The sequence below is a fragment of the Amphiura filiformis genome, chromosome 1, assembly GCF_039555335.1.
Source record: "Amphiura filiformis chromosome 1, Afil_fr2py, whole genome shotgun sequence".
Classification (NCBI taxonomy): domain Eukaryota; kingdom Metazoa; phylum Echinodermata; class Ophiuroidea; order Amphilepidida; family Amphiuridae; genus Amphiura; species Amphiura filiformis.
The window spans coordinates 12,374,629-12,392,780 of NC_092628.1; the positions used below are offsets into that span (position 1 = coordinate 12,374,629).

General features: G+C 40.4%; 1 protein-coding gene across 1 annotated transcript in view; it reads left to right on the forward strand.

The window, feature by feature from the left end:
* Nucleotides 1–17,634, forward strand: part of LOC140155407 (dipeptidyl peptidase 9-like) — a 28,989-nt gene extending 11,355 nt beyond the window's left edge. Inside the window, 14 exon segments of the mRNA XM_072178288.1 lie at nt 3,576–3,721; nt 4,506–4,674; nt 5,554–5,814; nt 6,515–6,576; nt 8,048–8,148; nt 8,674–8,875; nt 9,032–9,303; nt 10,411–10,495; nt 11,070–11,205; nt 13,417–13,712; nt 14,344–14,496; nt 15,415–15,557; nt 16,147–16,258; nt 17,049–17,634. Coding sequence (XP_072034389.1) covers nt 3,576–3,721; nt 4,506–4,674; nt 5,554–5,814; nt 6,515–6,576; nt 8,048–8,148; nt 8,674–8,875; nt 9,032–9,303; nt 10,411–10,495; nt 11,070–11,205; nt 13,417–13,712; nt 14,344–14,496; nt 15,415–15,557; nt 16,147–16,258; nt 17,049–17,141 — 2,231 coding nt within the window. The 3' untranslated portion in view covers nt 17,142–17,634.
* The last annotated feature ends 518 nt before the right edge of the window (nt 17,635–18,152 follow it).

Consider the following 18,152-nt stretch of genomic DNA (forward strand, 5'->3'; position numbering starts at 1 on the left):
CCACAGTAGTGCCGCCAGACGGCCCCCAGCGTCGGGCACTACTGACAGGGATCACACAGCTTCTCACGAAGCGGGCGATTGTCCCGGTCTACCCCCCGTTCTACGGGTGATCTTGGAGCCATTGGCTCCAAGGAAGACCGGCGACGGGAGCCCCATCCGGAACCGCAGGCTGTTGAACACGTTCTTCAGGCCCAAGAGGTTCAGAATGGGGACTCTCGCCTCGGTGCTAGCCTGCCCCATCAGGGGCATGGGAACAGCATCGCTAGATCTCTCGGACGCCTATCTGCATATGCCAATCGCCTCTCAAGATCGGAGGCATCTGCGCTTCTAGGTACAGGATCAAAATTACCAGTTTTGATACCGCCATCCGCCTGTCCATCTCTCCCAGGGTGTTTAACACTCTTGGTCAGAGCGGTGGCAGCGCCTGAAGCACAGGGGTGTCAACATCAGTTGCTACCTGGACGTTTGGCTCATATACGGACGCACTCCACTGAAGACTACGGGTTTCATGGGGTTGATAGTCCGTAGGGTGCGGGACCCTGGATTTTTGATCAGCTCAAAAAGTCCAGCGTGGTCCCGACGCTTGAGACACCACTATTTGTAGGGGCCCAGATCACCCTCACGGAGGGGTTCGCGGTGCTCTCACCCGAGCGGGTGACGAACACGGTGCGGTGTGCCTGACTCTTGGCCGAGTCTCGGGCAAAACCCGCTGTGGCATGGATGAAGGTGGTAGGCCTAATGGCCAGTATGGTAGACCTCGTACTGTACTGCCGCTTTCACGCGTTAGGCTTACCCAACTACACCTTCTAGCCTGCTTGCAGGCCCAGTCGTCACCAATATCCCTCGCGGTTCCGTTGTCGGAGATCGCGCGAGAGGAACTCTGGTGGTGGACCCATCAGCCCAATTTGACCCAGGGTGTCAGGTTTCCTGCACCCCGGTATGTCACGAGTGACGACCATAGCGGCCAAAACGGGGCTGGGGGTCCACATCCACGGAGACTCCGGCTCGGGCCTATGGGGGGCCATAGAGACAGAGTTTCACATCAACCTCCCTCGCTTACGAGGAGGTGATCGTGGAATCACATACCGTTGTCCTGACGGATAACACAACCGTGGTAGCCTACCCCAACAGACAAGGGGACTCCGGGCCACCACGATTGAGCCTGCATGCACGACACCTGATAGGGTGGTGCAAGTTCAGGCAGATTACGATGAGAGCGATACACATCGCGGGCGTCACCAGCATCCTCGCGCACAATCTGTCACGAGGAAGGGTGTCGGGACCAGCAGAATGGTCCCTTGCTCAGGTCGCTTCAGACGATCTTCAAGGGATGTACCACCCTCGAAAGATCTGTTCGCATCTCATCGCAATCATCCACTGCCGGTGTACTGCCTCAAGGGTCGCGGACCCCCAAGCATTCACCGTGGACGCTCTGTCCATAGACTGGGGAGGATGACAGCTTATGCAGTCCCTCCGATCTCACTACTCATGAGGGTGGTGGCCAAGATCGGGTGGGAAGACTGCATTGTCATTCTGCTAGCGGCAAGGCCGCTGGCACTCCCCGAGGTACCAGATCTACTCCGGATGCCCGGAGCGGAGGTACCAGTCTATCACTAGAGCACCTGCAGTTAGCTGCATGGCCCTTACCAGGAACACGCAGCGGAGGGATACTTTTCATCAGAAGCTGTTTTTCTCATCGCCGGGCTAGACGGAAGTCTACCCTCCGTGACGTATAGCCAGAGTCTGGCTCCATACTACGCTTGGTGCAATGAGACAAATAGCTCTCCGCTAGAGCCTCTGTGCTGCTAGTTCGGAGTTTCTGACAGAAAAGTTCCAAGCAAGACTTCAGCGGGCCACTGGGGCCAGCTATAAGTCAGCTGTCCTCTCCATTCACCGAGGTTTGAGGAGACGGTCGACTATCATAGCCGATGGTTACCTTATTAGTCTCACGCCGACGGTATGTTCAACGAGTGTCTACCAAAAAGGAAAGTGATCCTCCTAAGGGATCCCAACACAGTCTTAGATTACTTTAAGGGTCACCCTTTTGACCTTCCGTCAAAAGCGACGCTTAAATACGTAACTCTCAAGATGGCTTTCCGGTTTGGCGTTGGCTTCGGGACGGCGGTGCTGAGTTGCACACGGTCTCGAGGTTAGCTTCCGTGTTCACAAACACTGGAGCGACACTGTTTCGGGCGCTCTGTTCTCGTGACTACGAACGGCGCGGTGCATACCGACATTCGCCCCTCTCCAATCCCCAGGGTTGGGCAAGGTTCGGCTGAAGCCAAAGATAGGCTGGGGTGTCCGATAAGGCGCTGCAGCACTATTTCTTCCGAACACAAGCCTTGCGAGGGACTCACGACCGCATTCATCACCCTTACAGAGTTTTCGGTCCAGCCGCTGTCGCAATGGCTGGTCCAGGTGTTGGTGGGGTCCGGGGATCGCGAAGGTTTCGCGCCCCACGACCCCACTCGACACGCAGCTATCTCATCATCTTGGGTATACCGCTCGGTTGTCCCTTGAGGAGATCTAGTAGGCGGTGTCCCGGAAGCCACCTTCGCCCTTCTCTACGATACTTCCGTTTACGTTAGTAATCAGAGACGGGGCGGGAGGTTTACCGGGACATTGTTCGGGCGATCATAATACGGTGGTGTACGGGTACCAGGTTTTCAGACTATACAGAATACTCAGCATGGTAAGAACCAGTGTCGCTATTCTTAACCACCAAACTTATTAAGTAAGGAGGTTTATGTCTGTGATCGCGTGGTCTTTTTTGTTTCCCGACCGCTGGGGAAAATATTTTCTGACCTCGCGAAAACCATCGCTACCGCTCCCGATCCCTGATCAGATGCTGACCAATCTTGTACCTCCATCCGTCGGTTACTTGCTAGATCGATCTTTCAGATGTTGATGCAAGAAGTATCTTAATCAACATCGGAAACGGTAAGATCGACCGGTGTATTGAGTCTAGTCCCAAACAGAAATGTTTGGTAGACTCATAACCGGTGCGATCTTACCTTCCGATGTTGATTATCCCGACCCCGCCACCCCTACAAGTTTGGTCCGAGTAGGGGATCCCAAGTCGGATAAGGACGATCATATGGTGTGACGTCACCTTTTGGGTGAGTCCACCGGGGATCGGGGTTTTTGTTATTTATTCATTTATGTGGGACAAAATGACTATTGGTTTTTCCGCATCTCGGGATCGATGCAAGAAGTATCTTAATCAACATCGGAAAGGTAAGATCGCACTGTTATGAGTCTACCAAACATTTCTGTTTGGGACTAATTTGTTGTCTTGTTTAATTGTAACTTTTTGGGTAGTAAACTGTTCTTTCTTTTTTATGCCTATTACCCTAATTAGTTTAAAAATAGTCCAAATAGGTGTGAATTGGGATATTTCAATACTATTATACCAATTCATTCAAAGCAGTTAAGGAATGTGAACAAACTGTTTAAAAAAATCTTTTAGGATGTCTAAAATTTTGAAAGAAAAAATATCCTTTTTCTGGAATTTACCGATACACGTAGCATAGTTCTCATCACCAATGTATGGAAATATTTGTGTCTTTTCACAGGGTTCTCCAAAGAGGAGCAATTACTTCGTGAAAGAAAACGATTAGGATCATTTGGTATTACCACCTACGATGTTGATGTGGAAAGAGGTCACTTTCTCTTTCCAGCTAGTGGTTCTCTGTTCACGTGTAGTGACCCAACTCTTGTGGTGAGTAGTAGTACTGTTTAATGTGTTACCTATATGTGACCATCCATCTCAAACCGCTCGTAAAGTCGGCAAATTGTATTTCAAGTTACAGTGCAAAATGTGCATAAAGGTTGTATTCATATGTACCTAATGTTTGTCCTACATGTTTCTCATTTTAGTGTCAGTCACACGCCAATCTTTAATCTTATTGTTGAAGATGATAATAAGCTTATACTTATGTATAGAGTTAGTAAATAGCTAAAGTCTTTGTTTGCTTTGGCCAAATCCTGTTCAAGTGGTGAGTTAACTAACAATCAACAATGAGAGGACATTCCTGAACCTCGTTGACTTAGGGATGATTTGAAGTGACCGCCAATTATGACAATTTGATATGTAATGCCAGCGATGTGGAAAAAGAGAAATAATGTAGCACCAAAATAATGTACCCTTTTACTGAAGGAGCAAAGTTTAACAAGCCATAACTCCGCTTCTGGATATTTTTTGAAGTCAAATGTTATATCATTGTAAAGCTTATGATATATATGTTCTAAACACGGAAGAAAACAAAATTGATCAGGGGCCGACTTTACGAGCGTTTCGACGTGGACGGTCACATATTGAAATAATCAAGGCTTTCAACTTGAGCAAGAATCAGACAATCAATTCTCCCAATGATTCCTCTTGTTGTTATCCCCAAAAGACTTCATTTTGTGATCCATTGTTTTTTAAGATACAAAAGTCATATTTCAAATGTTGCTAGCAGATATGTGAATAAAAATTGCCTTCTTTTCTTTTGTGATTTCAGACCCAGCCAGTCTTCCCACGAGAGGTGGTCACTCTGTGTCCAGGAGTCCGACTGGACTCCAAGTTATGTCCAGTCAACAATAGCCTTGTGTCATTCATCCATAACAATGACCTGTGGGTCAGCAACACAATTACTGGAGAAGAGAAACGACTCACATTTGCACACAAAGGTACAATAAATATTTTGATAGTAAGAATTTAGAAAAATCACATGTGACATGATCAAGGGCAATGAGTCATGTGTCGGCAATTTAAAATTAAAAGTTTTTTACATCATTTTCTGGCAGTTTACGAATGCTACATTTTGATGCAAACCCCATCAAAATAGGACAACTGGTTACTGAATTAAAACAAAATAATTTAAACACTGTTTTTGCCAATATCTCAAAAACAATATAAGCAACATCCAACTCATTTCCCTTGATCATGTTACATATACACTAAGCCAAAAAAGAAACTTGAAATTTTTCACAAGGTCATATCTTAAAATCCTGTGCATCAAAATGAACCAAAATTGCACACAGGATTACTTCAATACTCTACTCTAAACACATGTCAGTAACCAAGCAGTTGTGCAACTGACACAACAGCAAAATGCACTGACATTGAACAGCTTCCTGGACAACATTCACAGCCCAATAATTGGCACCCAGCACAGGAAATCTGTGAGAATGTGTATAAGATCCTTACACAGATGACAATTTCCAAAGAGTAAGTGGAATAGTGTGGAACAAGGCTTTTCACACACTTTCTTCAAAAAACAGGTCTTGTTCTACACTATTCTACTTACTCACAGATTGAACAGCTTCCTGGACAACATTCACAGCCCAATAATTGGCACCCAGCACAGGAAATCTGTGAGAATGTGTATAAGATCCTTACACAGATGACAATTTCCAAAGAGTAATTGGAATAGTGTGGAACAAGGCTTTTCACACACTTTCTTCAAAAAACAGGTCTTGTTCTACACTATTCTACTTACTCACAGATTTCTTAGCCCAAAGCGCAATTTGAATTTCATATTATTTTGTGTAATCCTTTTCACATAGGTTTATCAAGTGTCAGTGAGGATCCAAAGAGTGCAGGTGTAGCGTCCTACATCATGCAAGAGGAATTTGATCGCTACACCGGCTACTGGTGGCAACCAGGCGAACCGCGTGCAACGACAGTTGTAGAGGGCGCTGTAGACCCACCAAGAGTGTATCGCATCTTATACGAAGAAGTGGATGAGAGTAATGTAGAAATCCTACATATTGTGTCATCGTCATATGGGGTAAATGGTGTTGATGATTATAGGTATCCTAGATCAGGTGAGATTGGTTGAAATTTTTGACATAATATTGGTAAATTTAAGACATTAGACATTAGAACATGACCTACATGGTAGGTCTTTGTAGGACTAAGAGCTGTGAAAGAAGTTTCTTGTGACATTGATCGCATAGTATTGGTATGCATAATAATAATAATGCATCCCAGCTATAAAGATGTCAGGAACTTCCACATGCCTTGGAAGCAAAGTATTATATTTTAACCTGTGGATATAGATATAAACACAAATAAAAAGCAAGGAGCCTTCTAAGTTCTTCTATAAATTTGTGTAACCTACTACGAGGGATGTAGGAAGTGATTTTTCCCCTCTGCAACAATGTTTCTGCTGCGTTCCCTTTTTCTCTGCCTTTTTTCTCCCACATACTCCTTGCATCCTTGTCAACCACAGACACCTGCATACCTCTTTGTTGAATAATACAGGGAAAATACAGGAAAGAGAAAACAGGATTTGCCTGTCATTGGGCAAAAATTATTTCAAAAGTTAATGGTGTATTATGGCAAGAGCCCATTCTGAAAATTAATTGTTCTGAAGGCAAATCACACTAAATAAAAGGTAATGTCAGTAGCTGAATCTTCAATAATTATACTGAATGAGAACAAAAATGTGGCATTAGGTGTATGTTTTTGGCATTTTAATTAAATTGCAATATTAACCCTTATTTCTTTGTATTTTATTTTCAGGTAGTGCAAATGCCAAAGTAGATTTGAAAATGATAGAATTCATCATTGATTCAGAGGGAAAGGTGAGATTTAAAATTTAAAATCTGTGTTACAACTTGGACAATTTCTGTGATTTTCAGTTTCGATAATAAAGCACTGAAAAGTTAAAACAAACATGTTTTAAAAGTGTATTTTGTCTTACCTTTTCAAAGGGGGCACTGAACAGTAACCTTCCGCGACCGGAAGTGTAACGTCTGTATAGTACCTTAGAAACATAAAATTTAGGCCAAATATGTGCGTATTTTCACCAAAATGTGCGTATGACATCATTGTAGGGTGTTATGTTAAAGCTGAGATGTTCTTGTTGCCCCATGGATGCGAAATAAATCATTTGAATTTTGTTTTGTGATGTGTAAGATATCCCACAATGCAATGCGTCAAGAACCCGATTTTGAGAGGTGAAACGCTTACAAAATACGGGTTGAGTTAAAAAAGTGAAAATTGTGAAAAACTGACACTGTCGATCTATGTGAAAAAAAAGATATATTAAATTTAAAGAGTGTTGCTCCATCACCAAACAGTTCAAATAACCCCATCTATTGCACAGACTTGGCAATAGCTCGTATGTATTTTCAATGGCGACGCTTACTGTTCAGTGCCCCCTTATTGTAGTATGGCCAGAGTCTTGAATTAATGCTAGAATGAATTGTTTAATGGTTGATTACTGCTAAATGATCACTTTTCTTTGTTTTATTTTTTTTATTTTGCAAATCAACACAAAAGGTAGACATTTTGCAGAGTTTTTCACTAATTTGTGGCCTTTTCAAATTTCCGTGAGCAAACCCGAATTCCGTGAATTTTTCTGTTTTTCCGTATCACGGAGAAATCATGGCTTTAGATATAGTGATATTTAATGTAATTTTAATATAATACAATATACTTTTGTTAATTTTTAATTTTTTTTTGATGACATTAATTCCCAGTTTGGAAATTTTGTTATTCAATTAGTTAATCTGACAAAAAAGTTCTAAATCTAAATCTAAACAAATACTCAATAAAATCGCAAAAGCGACATCTAATTGAGAAGAAAAATGGCCTACGATGAAAACACAAATACTTCAAAATAACATAAAAGATTTCAGACATTATTCTGGTGACGTTTCTAGCACTTCTCTACATTTGTTTTACTTACTATAAATCATGAAATGTTCGTGTGTATTAAACTTTGGCTAATTGCACATGTACATTTGATTCACAAACATTTTATGCATCCAAATAATTTTTCTTCCTATAGGGCTTTAAGGAATTATACAAATTTGTGAACATTTCATGTCGCAGAAACTTGGGTTCTATCCAAAATGCAAATTTTTAATGCTGTGAAAATATGATGTTTTACAGTATCTGTGCGATCAAGAGATCTGGTTTTTAGATCTTAGGTATTTTAATTTAAACCAAATTATTTCCCTTTTCAGATTTTGATTATCAACATAGACATAATATACATGTCATGTGCTACTCTTACAATAACATTACTTGTGCATTATTTTCTTACAGATAAGTCAAGTAGAGGACAAAGTATTAGCCGAATCCCTAGACACTACCTTCCCTTGGGTGGAATACATTGTCAGAGTAGGATGGACTCCTGATGGACAAAAGTAGGTAGTGTGTGTTTGTGGGGTATGTGAGGGGGTAGGGTTCAGTAGCGTAGCCAGGATTTCAGTGCGAGGAGACAAAGCCAAATTTTTGTCCGCAGTTGTCAATTTTTTGTCGCATTTTTAGTCATTTTCAGATCACTTTAATCTTTGCCGTCCTGTTTTTATCCCTGAAAATTTCTGGAAGGGGACAATTCCCCAGCTCCCCCCTGGCTATGCCCCTGTGCATTTTTGTGTTGGGGGGGGGGGGTTATCAAGTTTAAAGTGCGCTCGACAGCCTGAAAATATTTATTGGACAATGTCTTTTCCAAACAACCAAATCTGCAAGAAAGGTTATGTACACAGTACTCCCAATTCCAGATGATGCTGTTGATCACAAAGTGCCCCTTTAACTTTAACTTCTATTCATCTCAGGTATTTTGTTTCAAATTCTAAATTTTAACACCTTGATCTTTTAGAAATTGCTATGAAGTGTAAAAAGTAAAACTGTTGTCCATAATCATCACTTTCTCATATTTTTCTTAATAGCATCTGGGTTCAACTGCTAAATAGAAGCCAACAAGACACAGCAATAGTGTTAATACCAATAGAGAACTTTGTATCGGTGACAACGCAAGTAGCGGGCATCGAAGTTGACGAGGGCGCTTTCCCATTTGGTCGTGCTATGGGAGCTAGTGATATACCACCTGTTAAAGTGCTGTACGAAGAACACTCAGACATCTGGATAAATGTAAGTATGACGGGATCAACTTTGAAGGATTAAAAATCTGAAATGCAAATGAATACCTGTTTTTAAAATCTTACTATGACTCTCCAACAATCAATATGGGCAGGTTTCTCGAAGCATGGCTAGTGCCCATTTTCATCCTCATTCGTTTACTTCCAGGTCCATGACACCATGCATATCTTGCGTCAAACATCGCCGGACGAATTCAGCTTTATCTGGGCCAGTGAAGCTACCGGCACGAGGCATCTGTACTACATCACCTCAGCTCTCAAATCTCCCGGCTCGGTACCCGGTAACCTGAAACCGGCCATCTTGAAATATCAGATGTTGACATTTGGAGATGGAGAAGTGACGGTCAACGGTATGGGTGGACGAGGTCCGGAGATGGTTTACTACTTGGCTCTTCATGATACACCACTTGAGGAACACCTGTAAGATTGAGACACTATTTTCTTCTGTATTCTTATGACAGGGTGTTAGCTAGCCATCTGTCATTTTGGACAGGCAGTTTCCTCCTGGGACAGGCAAAATTAATGGATGTGACAAAGTTTGTGAACTCAAAACAAGGCTAGACCAATAAATGAAGGTTACAGCAATAGCTATTTGAATTGACTGAACCCCTAGAAGGGGCAGAGGTCTTGTTTATATTTTCAGGGTCAAATTTTGGACAGGCAGTTTTGGTGAAAATGACGGGCACTTGTCAAATCCTAGTTAAGACCCTGGGCTATGATAAGAGAATCAAGGGTAGAATTTTGTTGTTCAGTGTTGGAATCAAATTAGGATTTTGGCTAACAAGTTTTCTGAGACTTGTGATCTCACAAGATAGCTACTACCTAGAACAGCAACTGGCAAAGCTGTATGCAAGATTCTTTGCATGATGGAATCATAGATTCATAGAACCAAGTTTCAAACCCTAAAAATTAAGGCTGGTTAACTGCTAAATGTGATAATATCTGTGACCTGCTCTCACAAAAGAGCGTAAAGTGGCAAGTTGGGAGTTTCAAGACCTTCCAATTGTTGAGTTGATGTTCTTTGTTTGAAGACCCTTGCATAGTCAGTGGTATGTCCTTTGTGAATGGGGACATAATATGCTGTACCACTGAGGGGTCTTCAAACAAAGAACAGGAACTCAGCAATTAGAACGTCTCGAAACTTGCATCTTTACGCTCATTTCGTGGGAGCAGGTCACATATTCAATTGGATGACACTGGTCGAGACCTTTAACCACTAGGTCACCTGAGTTCACAGCTGGTATTCGGGTAATCTCACCTAGTTCATACTCTCTCACTGTCTCTTAGTGGCCAGTTATACTAAATAATGAAGAAATGAGGTACCTACAAATGCTTCAGCCTTGTAAGACAATGTGAAGCACAATGTATTAATACCCCAACTGTTGAATAGGATATTATTCATATAGTATAAATAGATCTCTTAAGTTACTTACACTTTGAGTGTAACAAAAATGTTGAGATAATGCTCTAGATATTCCACATCATCTTATAATTATATTGACATGTTTTTATTTTATACTTACATAGGTATACTGTTTCATATAGAAATCCTGCATCTCCTGTGAGGCTAACCCAACTTGGTTATAATGTACACACTGCTGAAATAAGTTCGGTAAGAAATACCCCTTCTGGTTTTTTAGTTTTTTGTTAATATTTTATTATAATGGATAAGCACATGAAGAAATTCATAGGTCTGTTGTCTGCTTAGTATGGACTTATTGAAAAACTTAAAGAATAAAAAATAGGAATTGCTGTTTTTAATTCTGTATCATTTCATAGACGATAGGTAGGTCAAATATTATGTGCACTGATCTGTGAGACAATAGTTACAAAAGTGAAAAATTGTAGAAGAAAATTTTGGTCTCTACCCTCCTTACACTTTTTAGATTCTTGAGCGCCTTGGCGGAAACAAAATGGGTCAACAATTCAGTGAAATGGAGACACACATTGTTAAAAAAATCTTCCAAGATAAAAAAAAATTACCCCCTGGGTAAAATGTTATACCCCTTCAGAGGAAAAATTCACAATTGAGAGGGTACTAAAAATTGAATATGCCCCTTCAAAAATAAATTGAATATGCACTATCATACATTCAGATCTTCCTTGCGCAGCATTACTTCTGAAAGCTAAATGTTGACATAAATGTATTCCTAGTGTGTTCTTTTGTCTTCCATTTTATTGTTCAGGACCAACGGTACTTTGTATGCACGCAGAGTAACCTGACTACGCAACCCTTCACGACAGTATTTAAATTAACGCATTCTAGTTCCGAGCCTATTACTGTTAGTTCATCCGAATACTGCAAGCTTCTTCCAGTACCATGTAAGTACATATCTTAACCCCATGAGAACTACCTGCCAATTGACCAAAAAGAAGTTTTCATTATCAATTGGACCAATCAGCAATATTGTTAGAATAATTTCACCACACAAAAAAATTGGGGTGAATTATTTGCAAAGCTCCATTCTGATTGGTGATTAAAGTGAATATATCATGTAATTGACCAATCAGTGACAATGTTAGATCGGCAGGTAGTGCTCAGGGGTTAAAAATTGATTGAAATTCAATACTAACGTTAATCAGAGTATCATGATAAGGCAAAAAAATTTGTTGAATTGCCCTCAAGTGGGAAAAATGGGAAGGTTATGTCGATTGGTCAATTTTTTTTAAACCTTCAGTTTATAAAAATCCCCACAAAATATTAAATAATGCTTCTTCCATTAGGGACATTGTCAATTTTGACTACTGGATACTTGTTAGATAATCAATTTAAGACTAGTCTTTCAATAAAATATGAATTTGACATTGATTTGTTGAACATATCTTTTAAATATCATCATTTAAAAAAAATTGTGACCCTGATTTTTCAGGATTTAGGGTCGGTTGGTGAAGGTAACACAACAATTTTTTTGTGCCTAAACAAAGATATTATTCAATGAATGATAATGAAGTGAGGTCTTGGAGAAGAAACAGTTTAAGAATCTTGAGTTTTCACCTTCGCTAGGGGGCTGGCATTTTCTTCGGAAGGGGGGGGGTCACAAATATGTCGGTGAACGGAGTCAATTTTTTTATGACCCCCTATCACGGGCAAAATTTTTTTACACCCCCCCCCATCGCGGGTCAAAAAATTTTATGACCCCCCCCCCCCCTTCCAACTACACAGACTCAAGAAAAATTATTTATTGTCGAACTAAGGCGCGGAGCGCCAAAACTTAAAAGTGAAGAAAGTGTGTGGAGCGCTGTTAATTTTTTTATTGTAAGTGTAAAGAAGGCGCGCGGAGCGTGTAAAAATTTTGCATAGATTGTACGCACATTTCGACTGCGAAGTTAAAGAATCGCGCGAAAAATTTAAGTTACCAGCCCTAAATAATTCTATAACCTCCTATTTTGGGTGTTAAAAATTATAACCCCCTATTTTTGGTCTGAAAATTCTATGACCCCCCCCAGTATATTTGTGACCCCTTCCAAGAAAATGCCAGCCCCTTAGATGGTTATAATAAACTACACTTTAAAAAAGTAAAACAACGTTCTGGACATGATTGCACTGGCATGATTGAACAATGAACAAGCATCCACATGCAAAATGATATAACAAGTTTGGCTATGTAGCAAATATAATGGAAATGTTATTCTAGTATGCAAAAGTTATTCATTGATGTACATTAAACTTGCATAAAATGTGTAGTTACGATACATACATGCTGTAGAGATTATAATTTGTGAAAGGGAATTGCCATGACAATTTGTTGTAATTATTACTAATTATACGTAGATTGTAGTTATTCTCCATTTAAAAGTAACTCCACTTGGATAAAAAACAAACAATGTTTTTGTAATGTTCGCCTTGCACCACAAAACAAAAAGCACATTTGTGTACATCCATATCAAAAGGATGCACTTGTCGGCTGCTACATGTGTCTCATTTTACAAAAATGCTAGAAATAAGTACCAGTCTCATCTCAAGTGGAGGTCACGTTGGGGCAGCGGTACAGGCTCTGCCTTGTTATCGGTGGATTGCAAGTTCGAGCCCCGGCGGTGCCATCGTGTTGTGCTCTTGGGCAAGGTGCTTTACCTTACTTGCCTCTTACTACCCAGGGGTGAAATGTGGAGCTGTTATGAATATTGTCCATTGAGCGCTCCCCAAAGGTATGAGTGTGCCATGGGCATTGTATGGCAGCTGACATATTCTAACAACAGCGGAATAAATGTAAAGCACTTTGGTACATGTACACATGTGAAAGGCGCTATATAAATACCAACATTCATGTCACATGATTTGGGAATGTTCTCTGTATTCCTAAACCATGTGACTTGGGATAATTGAAGTGACCGCCACTTGAGATGAGTCTGGTATTTATTCCAAGCTATTTTGTAAAAAGAGACATATGTAGCAGCCAACAGTGCATTGATTTGATATGGACGTACATATTTACGATGCATTGTAAACACCAAGATTTTACTTCATTCTTCAGACCCCAACAACATTTTTGAAATGGTATCCCATAATTCCTTGCATTTCTTTTCTCTTCACAGCCTTACCAAACCCATGTATACCACCGGAATTATTCACATACAAACACTCGCAAACAGGCCAAGACATGTATGGTCTACTCTACAAACCACATAATCTGGAGCCTGGCAAACAGTATCCCACAGTCCTCTTTGTTTACGGAGGTCCTCAGGTGCAATTGGTCACAAGGTCGTATAAAGGCATGAGGCTGTTGAGACTACACACGCTAGCATCTCTGGGATACGCGGTGGTGGTCATAGATAGCAGGGGGTCGTCAAGTAGAGGGTTGAAATTTGAAGGCATTCTGAAGCACAGACTTGTAAGTTGTACTTTTATGAAATAATTTTATTCATAAATGCTTAAAGCATACTTAATCTTCAGTTGCTAGGGATGAGTAATGAAGGTCTGACTTTATGAGGTGGATTGTTGCTTGGCACTTTGAAAAGATCATTTCATTCATTGGTTGAAATATTAGTGAAAATTGTGGAATTGTGATAGAAAGAGTATTTAAAACTAAGACTCAGCTTACTTTACAAAGAAGTTTTCAATTGATGAGTGCATATTTACATGTATAATCGTATTGTAAATTGATGTTGATCAGACCTTCAGAAGACAAGATTTTAGCCAGGCTGGCACCCCTGACATGGCCAGATTCGATTCACTGGCTGGCAGAAGAGGTTTGGAGATATGGATGCAATGGAACAAATCAATCTATAATCAGTAGAGTTTAGATTGATTTGCCATGGTTTGAACCAGACACCTGTCACATCAAACCACTCTAATACCTCCTCAAAAATGATGAGAGGTAATATAAATACAGTGGCTAAAACAGAAACAAGTATAAGAACAAAGTAAACAAAATTGAAAATACTAGTTCTCCACTCATCATCATCAGCGGTATTACCATCCTTTAGATTTTCCCTTCATTTGTTTTGTATTTTCATTTTCAGGGTTCAGTTGAGATAGAAGACCAAGTAGAAGGCCTTCATTGGGTGGCAGCGAAGACGGGTTTCATCGATCTGTCAAGAGTTGCCATACACGGCTGGTCTTATGGAGGGTATATGTCACTTATGGGTCTAGCAAAAAGACCGGACATCTTTAAGGTAGGTAAACAATTTTCTGCTCCCTGGTATATTTTGTATCTTATAGGCACAGTGTTTTAGATAGTAAGCCCAATTGTGTTTGACAGCACTTGAGCATATGCACAACATTCCCATTAAGCGCTGTACACTTACCGGTAAGTCAGTGATGGTTAACTTTGGCTGTCGGGTAGGTAACCTTCTAAAATACCTACCTGTCTACACCTGGTAACAATTTGACATCAGTGTGACCCAGATGTTTGGCTGGAATGTTTTAATACCGACCTGACAAGTCAATGTCAAAAAAAGTCAAAGTACAGCTCTTGAGTGATCCATTCTAAAAAAGGTACAGCTCTTGAGTGATCCATTCTAAAAAAGGTAGAACTTGTAATATTGGGCTATTCCAGTTGTAATTCATACACTGCATGTAGAGTGTGAGTTTCAAATGGAGTCACCCATTCAGGGAAATTCACACTCCCTGTGTGGGATTTTTAAGGTCACATCTTCCATAAGGGGTATGGATTTCACTTGGAAGAGCCCATTATGGATTGAGATCAATGTCACATAGAGAGATATAGCGTTCCTCAGTACCTGCTTTTAGGGAAAATGATGTACATTTGCATTGGAGGTATTGAGTACTACCTTCATTACTTATGCAGTACTATCCGTCCATACAGGGGCGTAGCAAGTGGGTGGATAGGAAGGACAAATTCCAGGGGCCTGAGGATTCAGGGGCCCTAAGCAAAAGCAAAAATGAAGTGTGTTAAGGATAGGGCTGATAAAGGAGATGTTAAAAAGGACCCGCATTGCTCCTTGTTCATGGACCTCCAAGGCTCTTGCTATGCCCCTGATACCGCACTTGGTAAATTACCAATTTTTTCAATGATATGATATGTAGAAGAGAAAATAATTCCATTCTATGAAAATTGCTTTGAATAACAGGTTGCAATAGCTGGTGCTCCAGTCACATGTTGGAAAGTATACGATACAGGTTACACAGAACGCTACATGGACACACCACTCAATAATCCAGCTGGATACTCAGAAGCATCAATACTCAATTTAGCCAAAGACTTCCCTGATGAGTGAGTAGTATTGACTTGCATTGTAACAGTAGTTAGAAGGAGGTAGCTCACATAAAAATGTAAAAAAATTTGGTGCAAACATGACAGGCATACTATAATGCAGCAACTTGGCCAGATGATTAGCAGTCAAGTTTAAGCCTTTGGGTAAAATCTCACCTAAAAGCATTCATTAGATACTATGAAAGACCATGCAAAAAGCACATTTTTGCAAAAAATTCTGGCTTTGCCATTTTTCACCCTGATGTGGCAGAGACGTCAACACTTTGAGGCAGCTGTTCCACTCACGCATCTATGCTACGCCTTTAATTGCGTTAGTGTGTACACTAGCGCTTTGAATGAACGCTAGCGATTTGAAGCTGCACCCAATGAAATGTTTACTGATGTCACTGCCACATCAGGATAGAGAATAGTATAGTTTAAATTCTGGGGAGCCACAAGTAGTTCAATCTGGACCAACTGGGAGGGTGGACAAAGAGCTACGGGTGAACCTCATTGCTGAGAGTGTAGCATCAAGCTCTACTTGTAAACACAACAAAAGTTGTCTTCTTTCTGGATTTTAACTTTGTTAAATTATTTTGTTTCCCTGTAGAGAGAATCGTCTCCTGATAGTGCATGGATTAATCGATGAGAATGTACACTTCCATCACACAAGTTTACTTATAGATGAACTCGTCAAAAATTGCAAGCCATACCACATACAGGTTAGTGTAGAAATGAAATGATTAAAATAAAATTGTTTTAACAGTTTTATACAAAGAGCCTGTGTAAATCCAGGCCAGTCTCCTCTTCAGTGATTTGATTCTAGGAAAGTGCACCACAAATAGTGTGGGGTCAAAATGAAATAGATAACAGACCAAACATGACAAAAATGCACAATACAAAACATTCATGACCTCATAACAAACATGTTTGTATGTGTTTTTCTTAAGTCCGTCTATTGTTCAATACATTTTCACAATCACTGTATCATGGATAAGAAATTAATAAGGCCAGACATGGTGAAGTACTGGGTAAACTTTACAAGGGTGGCAAAATGGCAATATATCATCCAGTTTCACAAATGTGTGTAAAAAGTTTGAAATTTGGCCATAATGAAGCTAAATTTTGGGTTGAACTGGAGAAAAGAAACATGCTCATTGCAATTTTAGATCAATTTTGTTTCAGTATTTTGAACCAAATGGGTGACTTCTGCACCCTCACCCTTCTATCCCTAAACATCTTTTAACACATGATTCAACGTAAAAAGTCTTGAGATATTTCTTAAAATATCAATAGCTATCTCAAGAACCCCTGAACCAATACTAGGCTTGTTTGTACTCATTTTAATGCAACTTTCATGCTGATTCCAAATATACTCATGATAATGTACAATTCTGAAATTTTTGAATATTTAAAAAAAATTTGAAACTTGTCGTCTGCAGTCGACATCTGCATGAAGAGGGATAAGATTGATATTTAAATTCTTGTTCTGGTCAAATGTTCTTGTTTCAGATCTACCCTCAAGAGAGACACGGCATAAGAAAACCAGACGCTAGCGAACATTATGAAACGATGGTGCTCAGCTGGCTGCAACAGAATTTATAAATGTACGGACTAGAAACACTATTGGCAAAGCTGTTATGATCTATTCTTAGATGAGAATGAAGAAAATGTCTTTTAAGCCTGGAGAAAGTACTATTGCATCAAGATTTATGGTGTGGTGCTGTCGATGTCGTCTGCAGGAGTGTTCTAGGTTACTTCTATTGACCCTGTGCACGGTCATATCAAAACGAGGTTTTACCTGCAAGGCGAGTGTTGAGTGTATGTGCGCCTGTCAAATGCATGCTTCAATTACCACATACGCTTGACAAACCCTTCTGGCGTGTTGCTAAAAAACATGAGAAACAAAAATGCACTTTTTGCACATGCGTTTTGCCAGGAGAACCTTGTTTTGGTAGCAAGATGGTGTTTCCATGCAAAGGGCGAATATCGTCTGCTTTACCATAAAAATGCAAGTGCTGTTTGGGTTTTCCATAGGGAATGTCTACTAATACATCCAGTAAAACCAGATTTTTACATAATTATATATATATATATATATATACGAGGGGGTATCCAAAAGTTTTTGACATCACTCAGAAGGAAAAGAGCTATATTGATGAAATTTTGTCAGTGTAATCACTGGTCCTTATGTACATTATGGTCCAAAAATGGTCTCCTAGGTATGTTTAATATTTTACAGGTGGTGCTATGATGGGCAGTAGGCGCATAACCTTTTCATGATAAGATCCTCCACTTTCTTGAGTTTCTTCACTGTGGCAGCACCATGCGATAGTGTTGGACGTCCACTTCTTGGCTCATCTGTGAGGGACATGTGGCCAGTTTGGAAATTCCTTTTCAAAAAGCAACAGTGCCATATGATGGGCAATCATCACCGTAGATAGCTTTCATTTCATCATAGATTTTCTGAGCATTGTAGGCCTAACCTCCAAATGCAGGAACTTAATCACGCCGTGCCTCAATTTTCACCATCTTGCAGGTTATGCGTCTACTGCCCATCTAGGGTCACCTGTAAAGAAAGTAAACATACTTAGGAGACCATTTTTGGACCATAAT